The 12,109-nt window shown below is 45.3% G+C and overlaps 1 protein-coding gene across 5 annotated transcripts; it reads left to right on the top strand.

Annotated features, from left to right (window-relative positions):
* The first annotated feature begins 979 nt into the window (after positions 1-979).
* Positions 980-11,450, top strand: spo11 (SPO11 initiator of meiotic double stranded breaks). Of its 5 annotated transcripts, none has more exons than XM_044212540.1 (13): positions 980-1,020; positions 2,388-2,501; positions 3,307-3,395; positions 3,790-3,856; positions 4,001-4,109; positions 4,228-4,314; positions 4,724-4,760; positions 4,901-5,010; positions 5,148-5,247; positions 9,247-9,284; positions 9,682-9,758; positions 10,168-10,279; positions 11,015-11,449. In XM_044212540.1, the coding sequence occupies exons 2-13, from the start codon at positions 2,440-2,442 to the stop codon at positions 11,132-11,134; spliced, it is 1,008 nt and encodes a 335-aa protein (XP_044068475.1). In that variant the 5' UTR covers positions 980-1,020; positions 2,388-2,439; the 3' UTR covers positions 11,135-11,449. The 5 variants fall into 5 exon arrangements, with proteins under 5 accessions (XP_044068475.1, XP_044068472.1, XP_044068474.1 ...); XM_044212537.1 differs by lacking the exon at positions 980-1,020 and adding an exon at positions 1,469-1,751 and having other exon boundaries at positions 11,015-11,448; XM_044212541.1 differs by lacking the exon at positions 980-1,020 and adding an exon at positions 1,781-1,871.
* Positions 11,451-12,109: the final 659 nt, after the last annotated feature.

Here is a 12,109-nt window from a genome sequence, read left to right as displayed (position 1 = left end):
GCTTTTTGCAGTTATTTCCAGGCTGCTATGTGCCTGTAAGGACATCAGTACGTCTTGTAGGTTATTCTGTCTCGTATTTTGTTGTATGAAGAACGTGTTTAATTAAGATGTGGCAACATATCATAAATGCAAAATGATTGATTGTTTGCAGAAAGCGCATGTTCGTTAAGTAAAAGCAGCAATACCACGATGTAAAATACTCCATGACAAGTCCTGCATTAAAAAAAATAACAACTAATAAATGGTATCAAGACTTAATTATGCGATGTAGAAAAGCAGGAGATGTGTGTGTGTGGAAATAATATTGAAAACAAAGACCTGTATAACGTTACTCTTTTCTGTCAGGTGGAAGTACCTCCACCTACCAGGTGCAAAACAAACACTCCAAAATTACTGAGCTGTTTTTGTGTAACATTTATACAACTAAAAGATATGTTACTAGTATAAACAGTGAACAGAAAAATATGTTACATTCCCGGCCTGAATTACTATTCCAGTCCGGCCCTCTATCCCTTACTTATGTAAAAGTAACGTAGTAATTCCAAAATGTAAAAATACTCCATTACAAGTAAAAGTCTTGCATGCACCTGTCAATAAGTCCTGGTGTGCAAGAACTTTGTAATAATAAGTAAAACATTTTTAAAAGTACATTAGTGCTGAAATGTAATCAAGTAGAATAGTATTAAATAGCAGAAAATGTAGATATTCAAACCAAACTGTAACTAAACCCCCAAACCACTTTTTTCAGCTGAAAACCAATGTATATGGGTATTTAGTAGTGTTGGTGATGGATTCAGGTCCAAATCTTGACATTCTAGTGGAAAGTATTTGAATTCTACATATTGTTATAAATATGCATAGTGACTGCCCTCTACATGTTTAAACCTGTGCAATTGAATTTTGCTATTGGCTGATCTGGAGGCAGGTGACGTATATGGAGGCAGCTTTCGTCACTAACCGTCACCAACCAACCCCGCCCCCTCCTATGAAACTAATGTCTACGGAGTGACGCCACACACTGTTAGTATCACAGACTCCTTGTACAGTCTATGGTTAGCATTTGTTAGCTAGTGGCCAGAATGGTCGACACTGTAGTTTTCCCAGCTGAAAAGTTTACTCTATTTGTTGCTAACCCAGTACTTAGTATTTTTAAATTTTGGAGCAATGGTTCGGACTTGTGCTTGTAATGATTGTAGAAGCACCACCGGACAGCAGTATTTCCCTTACTGAATTTTACAGGGCTACGGCTAACTTACGCACAGACACACACTCAACCGAGAGCCTCTCTGAGTAGACCTTCAGTAGGCCTACTAAAAGTACTGTGCTAGTTTCACCTCTTCATGCATGAGAGGCACAAACTGGGGCTCGTTTATAGACTGCCATATACGATTTTTACACTTTCCCTTTTAGAAATACTGAATATCGTCTTACCCTGTAAATATGTAATAAATGATATTGTTGTTCAGTTTCTATGGCCTTTTGATGTCCATAACACGACAGCAAGGTGAATTCTTCCTGCTGGAAATTCAGCAATCAGTCAGCTGCGCAAAACACGCGAGATGTCCACGAAATGCTTACGCGGGAACATCGTGTATATCATTTCTTTACATAAGCTAATAGTCTATTTAATAATACATGATGGGATCCCGTGTAGCAGGACTTTTTTCTGAAATTGACAAGCTCCGTGCTCAACTGTTGCATAATGTCGAAGTCATGACAGACTGCCAGCGTGTTGAAGAAGAAATCAGCCAGTAAGTTCACAATCGCCTGCTCCGTCTTCCAGCTAACGCGATGCTAAACTGGGTTAGCTAGGGTTAGCAGGTGCCATCGCGGTCTAGATGCAACTGGTATTTCACTTGCCCAAATATAATGTTGGTATAATGATTGATTAGTTTGTCAAAGTGCAGTTTAGCTAGCTTTTATTCTACACTGTGATTATGTTACCACAGTGCTGTTAACTAGCTGTATGTCCTACACAAACTAGCATTAACCAAGGCGTTATGCTGATGTTACCATGCTAATAACGTTGTCAGATCGGGCTCCTTAGGATGCAATACCAATTAGGGTCTGTGTCTAATAAACCTGTGTAGAGTTGGTTGATTTGACAACCATGAGACATTATTACATTTTTGCCAGCATATATATATATAATATATAGCTGAAGTATCATGCAAACATTTCAGAACCCCTGCACTAGGTTTTTGCCAGACCATATTCAAAGCTATTTTCATTTTTATCAGTTTCGACATTCACAGCAGAAATGACTGTCTGTTGTTTGTTTGTTTTTTGTTGTTGTTTGTTTTGTTTGTTTTTTTGGTAACTTGTCTGACTGCCGCATTATTCATGTTTTTGATATATTGCTATCCTCACTGTATCGTCTTTTCCAGAAAGGAAATTTTGACCCGCATTGAAAACGTAATTCAAGGAGTAGTGACTAGTATGTCCAAAAATGAGGCCCCTGTACTGGCCCTGCCCAACAGATCCAGCTGGGCCAACGTCAGGTAACTTGAAAACACGCTGTAGCATGAAAAGTTTTTCTCCCCACCCTGAACACTGCAGTCATTTTACACACCGACTGTGTGGGATCTGTGTAAGTCGTCTGACCTTTAAAAGATAAACACAAGTCGTCATGTTGTGTAAAGAATTAAATAAACATTTACCTGCATAAGTTTTTGTGGGAGGTCAGCCCACACAAGATGACCAGTTTTCTGTTTAATTTCCTTAAAGAGGAAATACACACTTCAGCTCTACCTGAATTTGTGTAAGGTGTGTTTTACTGATTGCACAGGCAACCAGGTGGTAGGAAAAAATGTTTTAACTTTCAGCTTTCATTCCAAGAGATTGAAGTTGAAATAACTTCCTGCTGCTTAAAAGATGACACATTGATAAGGAATTGAACAGCACTGGCCTACACACACAAACACAAATTTACAAAGGGATTTAATGTGACTAGGCTGTGGAGACCTTATGCTCAGAGCAAAGCAGACTGTCTGGTCTTGTTTGGATCAAACCTTGCCGCTGCTTAAAGCACATTCTGGCTCAGCCCTTTCAAATGTGAGAAACACACAGATTGAGTGCCAAAGGTTTCACAGAAGAATCAGGACGGTGAGATACAGGGGAAGCCTTCTCACAGGTAGCCCTCAGGGGTGTGGGGAGTTTTAGATGGTTTACAGGTGGGGGAGCTGATTTTCAAAGCTAAAAAAGTAAATGTAGCACTCACAATCTGTGTAGATTTCTATGATGGCTGCTTTTCTTCCCTTCTTTTCCACTTGCTATACATTTTTCTTTCATTACTTCCCACTTAAGTTTTGACAGTGCCATCGGGCTTCAAATGAGTTCAGGAAGTTCTGTCACCACCATTAGGAGCGACTGTGCTTCGTCTGTCACTAAATTTGGTGAGAAGATACACACGTTTCTGTTCTTATATTTTCTCCTTTTGCTTCATATGCAACTTTACTATTCTTGACAACCGACATTCCTTTTAGTCAAAAAACAGTTGTACTGTTCTTCATGTGGCTTTCATTTATATTCATTGTGAACATATGCATAAACTGCACAAACGGCAGTAAAAGTCAGACTTAGTTTTAGGTGACAAATTGGCAGAGACAGAATATCTTGAGAGGCTTTTAGGGATCGGTTTACCACATGGATATCTTAATTAAGAACAGAATATGTTTTTTTCCACTCCAGTCCTTTTAAAGATGTGATATAACACTCATGATCGTGAGTGTAGTGTTTTAATGTTCCAGAAGAAATTATAGACTTTTCATTTGTTTCTCTGTTTTAAAGCACAAATTCTCAAGATTCTCTTGGTCATCTACAGACTTGTGCAGAGCAGCTCATATGCTACGAAAAGGTTATTTGTTATCAATTCACATTTAAATGATCACTAAAGCTGGTTAAAATTCATGTTTCATGGCAGTTTTTATGTGAAGTAGTTTTGTTTTGCTTGGTTATTGCTGAATCTGCTCTCGTGAATATTTACATTTTGTTTCCACAGAGACATTTATTACAACAATACACAGCTGTTTGGTTCCCAAAAAACTGTTGATAGTATAGTGGATGATATCTCCTGCATGCTAAAGGTTCCTCGCAGATCACTACATGTGGTAAGTGTGCATGTCCATGTTAATGTGACAGACAGTGTACATGTGTGATTGTATGGCAACACACACCTCAGACATTAAAACCTAGTAGTAAAATTCATTCATTAACTTACATCACCAGTTGGCCACATCCAAGGGATTCATTTCAGGTGATCTGTGTTATCTGGAGGAGGACGGCACAAGGATTGACTGCCACTCCAGCTCTGCTGTAAGTTCGATCAACAACTTAAACCAATTGCCCCACTGACCGAAAAAGTCTTCATGTAACTAAACTGAGAAACTACAAAAATTACATCATTACATTTTATGCCACATTGTCATCGTTTTATGGCACATTACTGACACCAACTTAACACCATGTATTCTGCATTTGGCAGAAATATGCATTATGTAACCCTGTAGCGTCATGTGCTGGTAGAACATGTGATACAAACAATATGCCTACATTGCTCTGCAGCACCATGAGATGTCAAGAGCGCCACAAGGTACCTTGTGTTACCTACCAAACCAATGATAGGCTTATAAAACTACTGCTAGGATTATAACAGGAAGGAATACATTTGAGTGACAGATCTTTTACTAGTTGAACCAATTTTAATGGCTGTATTTTGTTTTAGGCTGTTGCAGTTTCATCAAACATTGGTGGGATTACAAGTATCCTTTGTGATTTGTTTGACAATTTTACTGTGTATGCACGTGCCTTTCCTTTTTGTCTCTTTTAGATACTTGTGAGAATTGCACTATATGGTTGCAGGGTCTGTGTGTGTGTGTGTGTGTTCCTTGATCATGTACAGATATTGTATCATCTGCAAAATTTGTCATGATAGTTGAGAAGGACGCAACATTTCAGAGACTGCTAGATGACGACTTCTGCACAAAGCTCTTTCCTTGCATCATAATCACAGTGTGTTTTCTTTTTTGCCACTACTTTTTTGGGGGGGATTTTGCTAAATGTAACATGAATATACTAATTTGAATGTTATCTCTTCTCAAAAAGGGCAGTCATAGTGTTCTTCTAACAGGTGTGATTGTGTGGATCAGGGTAAAGGCGTGCCAGATGTGAACAGCAGGTTGATGGTGAGAAAGCTTTGGGACACGCTGCACATCCCCATCTTCGCTCTGGTGGATGCTGACCCTCATGGTACACATCATCTGACTTGAGCGCAAACCAGTTTTTACCTCTCACACATACTTCCACACATTTTAACAACACTTGACTCCCTCCTTGAACCGCCACCTTAACGTGGTGGAGGGGTTTGAGTACCCGAATGACCCTGGGAGCTATGTTGCCTGGGGCTGTATGCCCCTGGTAGGGTCACCCATGGCAAACAGGTCCAGGGTGACGGGTCAGACCAAGAGCGGTTCAGAAGACCCTTATGGATTATTTAAAATCAAGGCCAGTTACGTCGCCCGGATTGGCGCTACCGGGCCCCACCCTGGAGCCAGGCCTGGGGTGGGTGCCCGACGGCGAGCGCCTGGTGGCCGGGCCTTTCCCCCACGGGCCCGGCCGGGCACAGCCCGAAGGAGCGACGTGGGGCCGTCCTCCCGTGGACCCACCACCCGCAGGAGGATCCGTAAGGGGCCGGTGCAGAGAGATCTGGGCGGCAGTCGAAGGCAGGGGCTTCGGCGACCAGATCTCCGGACACAGAAACTGGCTCTAGGGACAGATGATACGACAACAAAGTCGATCATCGACCTCCGGCCTAGGGTGTCCTGGTGCCACGTGCACTGATGGACACCCTTGTGCTTGAACATGGTGTTAGTTATGGACAAACTGTAACTAGCACAGAAGTCCAACAACTGAACACCGCTCGGGTTCAGATCAGGGGGGCCGTTCCTTCCGATTACCCCTCTCCAGGTGTCACTGTCGTTGCCCACGTGGGTGTTGAAGTCCCCCAGTAGAACAACGGAGTCCCCGGGTGGTGCACTGTCTAGTACCCTCACTTCGCTGGGGGGGAAGGAGCCTGAGCTTGTGCGGGAGGTTGAGCGTTACCGGCTAGATATAGTCGGCCTCGCCTCCACGCACAGCCTGGGCTCTGGAACCCGTCTCCTCGAGAGGGGCTGGACGCTCCATTTCTCTGGCGTTGCCGGGCGGGGAGAGGCGGCGGGCTGGTGTGGGCCTGCTCATAGCCCCACAGCTCAGCCGTCCACGTGTTGGAGTTTACCCCAGTGAGCGAGAGGGTCGCGTCCCTCCGCCTCCGGGTGGGGACAGGTCTCTCACTGTTGTGGCGGCCTCACGGGCCGAACAGCAGTGCAGAGTACCAGGCCTTCTTGGAGTCCCTGGGAGGGGTACTAGACAGTGCACCACCCGGGGACTCCGTTGTTCTACTGGGGACTTCAACACCCACGTGGGCAACGACAGTGACACCTGGAGAGGGGTAATCGGAAGGAACGGCCCCTGATCTGAACCCGAGCGGTGTTCAGTTGTTGGACTTCTGTGCTAGTTACAGTTTGTCCATAACTAACACCATGTTCAAGCACAAGGGTGTCCATCAGTGCACGTGGCACCAGGACACCTAGGCCGGGAGGTCGATGATCGACTTTGTTGTCGTATCATCTGACCTCCGGCCGCGTGTCTTGGACACTCGGGTGAAGAGAGGGGCGGAGCTGTCAACCGATCACCACCTGGTGGTGAGTTGGATCCGCTGGCGGGGAGGAAGCCGGACAGACTTGGCAGGCCCAAGCGTATCGTGAGGGTCTGCTGGGAGCGTCTGGCGGAGCCCTCTGTCAGCAGGGTCTACAACTCACACCTCTCCGGGAGAGCTTCTCCCAGATCCCGGGAGGTTGGGGACATTGAGTCCGAGTGGACCATGTTTTCCACCTCCATTGTCGATCGATGCGGCGGCTCGTAGCTGTGGTCGCAAGGTTTCTGGTGCCTGTCGCGCGGCAATCCCGAACACGGTGGTGGACGCCGGAAGTAAGGGATGCCGTCAGGCTGAAGAAGGAGTCCAATCGGGCCTTGTTGGCTCGTGGGACTCCCGAGGCAGCTGACAGGTACCGGCAGGCTAAGCGTGCTGCAGCCCGTGCGGTCACAGAGGCAAAAACTCAGGACTGGGAGAGGTTTGGAGAGGCCATGGAGGAGGACTATCGGTCGGCCTCAAAGAAATTCTGGCAAACCGACCGACGGCTCAGGAGGGGGAAGCAGTGCTTCACCAACACCTTGTACGGTGCGGGTGGAGAGCTGTTGACCTCGACTGGGGATGTTGTCGGACGGTGGAAGGAATACTTTGAGGATCTCCTCAATCCCGCTGTCACGCCTCCCGAAGAGGAAGCGGAGGCTGGGGACGGAGGCGGACTCATCCATCACCCTGGCCGAAGTCACTGAGGTTGTTGGCAAGCTCCTTGGTGGCAAGGCTTCGGGGTGGATGAGATCCGTCCTGAGTATCTTAAGTCTCTGGATGTTGTGGGACTGTCTTGGCTGACACGTCTCTGCAACATCGCGTGGCGGTCTGGGACAGTGCCTCTGGACTGGCAGACCGGGGTGGTGGTCCCTCTGTATAAGAAGGGGGACCGGAGGGTGTGTTCCAATCACAGAGGATCACACTTCTCAGCCTCCCGGTAAGGTCTATTCCAGGGTACTGGAGAGGAGAATTGTCCGATAGTCGAACCTCGGATTCAGGAGGAGCAGAGTGGTTTTCGTCCCGGTCGTGGAACACTGGACCAGCTCTATACTCTCCATCGGGTGCTCGAGGGTTCATGGGAGTTTGCCCAACCAGTCCACATGTGCTTTGTGGATCTGGAGAAGGCATTCGACCGTGTGCCCCGGGCGCTTTGTGGGGAGTGCTCTGGGAGTATGGGGTCCGGGGCCCTTTGCTAAGGGCTGTCCGGTCCCTGTATAACGGAGCAGGAGCTGTGTTCGCATTGCCGGCAGTAAGTCAGACCTGTTCCCGGTGCATGTTGGACTCCGCCAGGGCTGCCCTTTGTCACCGGTTCTGTTCATAATTTATATGGACAGAATTTCTAGGCGCAGTCAGGGGCCGGAGGGTGTCCGGTTTGGGAACCACAGGATCTCATCTCTGCTGTTTGCAGATGATGTCGTTCTGATGGCTTCTTCAAACCAGGACCTGCAGCATGCACTGGGACGGTTTGCAGCCGAGTGTGAAGCAGCTGGGATGAGAATCAGCTCTTCCAAATCTGAGGCCATGGTTCTTGACCGGAAAAAGGTGGTTTGCTCTCTTCGCGTGGGTGGGGAGTCCTTGCCCCAAGTGGAGGAGTTTAAGTATCTCGGGGTCTTGTTCACGAGTGAGGGACGGATGGAGCGTGAGATTGACAGGCGGATCGGTGCAGCGTCTGCAGTGATGCGGGCGCTGTATCGGACCGTTGTGGCAAAGAAGGAGCTGAGTCGAAAGACAAAGCTCTCGATTTATCGGTCAATCTACGCTCCTGCCCTCACCTATGGTCATGAGCTTTGGGTAGTGACCGAAAGGACAAGATCGCGGATACAAGCGGCCGAAATGGGCTTCCTCCGCCGAGTGGCTGGGCGCTCCCTTAGAGATAGGGTGAGGAGCTCAGTCACACGGGGAGCTCGAGTAGAGCCGCTGCTCCTCCACGTCGAGAGGAGCCAGCTGAGGTGGCTAGGGCATCTGATCCGGATGCCTCCTGGACGCCCCTCGGGAGGTGTTCTGGGCATGTCCCACCGGGAGGCGGCCCCGGGGAAGACCCAGGACACGCTGGAGGGACTATGTCTCTCGGCTGGCCTGGGAACGCCTCGGGATCCCCCTGGAGGAGCTGGAGGAAGTGTCTGGGGCGAAGGAAGTCTGGGAGTCTCTGCTTAGACTGCTGCCCCCGCGACCCGGCCCCGGATAAGCGGAAGAAGATGGATGGATGGATGGATGGACTCTCTTCTCATCTCCACGTACTCACAGTAGGATTGCATCCTCACTAAGCCCGCAGATGTTAGCACCTGTCCGGTACGTCATTGTGCCTGGTCTGGCTATTATTTCCGTTGGCGTGATCGCATCCAGGCGGGGTGGCTCGGTTTCCATCAGTCTTCATACCTCTAACCCTTTTCCCATTGCATGACGAGACACATATGTAATGCTTTACTTTGTTCTAAGCTCCGTTACACATCTTGGAGGATAATTGCTCTGGTATGCCAGTGATTGCAGCGTGTCTGTGTCTCTCCTTCTGATTTTCCCAGGGATTGAGATCATGTGTATCTACAAGTACGGATCAGTGGTGAGTCCCGCCATGCCAGTTATTCCTGTACTGTATATTATCCGATGTGGCCTGTGCAGTGTCTCTCTGTTAGCAATATGTAATTATGCCTCTCTTTGAATAAAACAAAAAAATGGACCAATCATCCATCTCAGAATATTTAAACTGACACGGTATGGAGTGAAAATGCTGAGTTATTGGGTGGCAATGTCTTTGTTGATCTCTGTGATGCTTGCATAATCATCCTTGATGTTCACTAACTTCATTGTGAACATATGTTGGGCATAACCACATTATGTAGGTACACTACTGATTATCTGTGCGTTTTTTTTTTGTTTGAGATATTGTGTGTGTTGTGTATAAGCATGTTTTGTGTCTATGTGTGTGACTGGGCGTGTGTGCGTGGGTTTTTCCACAGGCCATGTCGTTTGAGGCCCACAGTCTGACTGTCCCCAGCGTTATGTGGCTAGGCCTCCTCCCCTCTGACCTCCAGAGGTTTGGACTCAACATTCGCTACTTCCTACTTCCTCCTCCTGCCTCTAATTGGGATTGTATTCTGGGGACATTTAGATTGTTTGTTTTGGATTCTGTTGCTGTCGCCCTCACTTTTTTTTTTGTTTCCTTTAAGGAACTGTGTCTGAGAGCATATTGAGTTTTAAGTATATGTCCCCTTGAACAAATTTAGGCCAAAATGGCTTTTTGACATACATTTAATTGTAGTCTGTACAGTTTTTCGTCTTATGTTTCCCCCTAAACATACACATAATAACTTCTCAGTGTGCGTCTATTGAGAATGGGAGGAAACATACTGTAGGGACGACATCCATCAACAGAACTGCCTGCGGGCTGCTGTCATTTAAATTAATTTACTTACGTGTAGTAAAAACATCATTTCATTGTTAAGGTTGCGGGTTCCTGAGGCTGCACTGATCCCCCTCACCAAGAGAGATGAAAGCAAACTCAGCAGCCTCCTCAAAAGGCCGTACTTAACCAGCGAACCAGACATGCAGAAAGAGGTGAGAGAAGAGAAGGGAAAGAAAGAGGAAAGTGCTTTAAGGTAGAGTGAAGGATGAGACTTGCATAGAAATTTGCAAGCAAGATAAAGTGCGATGAAGGAACGTATCTGAAACATATCACTTTCAACTGGTTGTAAGGCTGGAAGATAAATTAGTATTGTTTATTTTATCTCTAATTTTATTGTTTGAGTGTTCTCCTTTAGTACTCTGTCTAAATGAATAAATCCTGTCCCAGTGTGAGATCAAATCCTTAAGACCCTTTTTCCCCTTTTTTAATTAATACAAATTTGATCTGTTAAACCACCAAAAAACATTTGACAATTGGATAAATGTGAGTTTTAACCTTTACTATGTGATTTTTGAATAGCAAATATTACACATCAGTAAAAACAAAATGCTGTGATAGTTAATTTTAACCTCCTTTAGTCCATATCACTCACCCCTAACCACACTCTCCTATGAGCCTACTTTGGAAAATGTTGGGCTGAAGCACCCTGTTCCTTTTTCAAAAGGAAAAGGTGTTCTTCCTTAGAGGTTTACACAGTTTTAACATTTTGCCCATGTGACACATGGCGTAGGAATGTGTGGACTCTTAGCTTGCTGGTACTGAGGATACAGAACAGCCACTCTGCTGTGGAGTGGCTGTTAGAGATAAACACCTGATGATTTATGCTTGTTGTTTGCATGGCTTCCTCTTGTATGCTTCTCAGAATTGCGTGTTTGCTCTTGTTGTAGATGGAACTGATGCAGCAGAGTAAGGTCAAGGCTGAAATACAGTCCCTGACAGCCATTGCTCCTGATTTCCTCACCAGCATCTACCTGCCCAATAAGCTGCGTTACGGGGGCTGGGTGTGAGCACAATGCTGTCACTTAGTGGAATAACAAGTGGACTGCTAAAGCTGGTTGCAAAACGAAAAAAAGATTTTCTGTGTAACTGTCTTGCCTGACCTTGTCAGACAGATTGAAATATGAAGTTAAGTTGGTTTGGTTTGTAATGTTTGCATGTTTATTAGTGACTGTGTACTTTTTATGTTTTCTAATTTTGTTTCTGAAATGACCTCATCCTATCATTAAAAACCTGTAATCCCAATGACAAGTCAGCATGTTTTTGTTTTATCATATTCTTGTTGGCCTTGTTTATATTCCCAAGATGTTTGGACTTGCTGTTATAAAACATCAAACATGTTATGTCAATCAGTTTCCTTCGTGGAGTTAATTATTCTACAATTGTTTCAGCATTGTCTTGCATGCTTTACGACCACTGGATAAGAATGCTGGTGCAAAGACTATAAATCAGCAGATGAGGATGATGATTTAGTGGTTTGGAATTGGAGTATTTGTGAGGCTGTTAATTCATTAATGCACAATATACTGTATAAGGCTCACGCTGCTGTCCTGTATACAATCTGTTCTCCAGCAGGTGGAGACAGTGTTCACTAAATGGGAGAATGGGGCAATCTCGTCAGAGAGGAGTGCAATTTTATTTGTGTGCTTCCTCTTTATGTATTTAATTATTTACTTTAACCATAACTTTAACAGTACAAATGTACATACAAGGTCGAGTCACAAAACAATGTTTAATGGTAACATAAAAATGGATATATAAAAATATATATTTTAAGAGTTTTAAGAAACTTATATTGTTTGTAAAATCAAAAGAATGAGTTGCCTTGAGTAAATAAAGGGGGAAAGTGTGTCCAGAACCCCCCCAAAACTAATTATAGCTTTAAAAAAAAAATACTGGTGGAAGAAGTGTTCCGATAATTTACTTAAGTAAAAGTGGAAAAACACCACACTATCATTACAAGTAAAAGGCCTGCATTCAAAATT

Source organism: Siniperca chuatsi, linkage group LG10, assembly GCF_020085105.1.
Source record: "Siniperca chuatsi isolate FFG_IHB_CAS linkage group LG10, ASM2008510v1, whole genome shotgun sequence".
Taxonomy (NCBI): Eukaryota; Metazoa; Chordata; class Actinopteri; order Centrarchiformes; family Sinipercidae; genus Siniperca; species Siniperca chuatsi.
The sequence above is the reverse complement of the archived record's forward strand: the minus strand, read 5'-3'. Positions and strand labels throughout refer to the sequence as shown.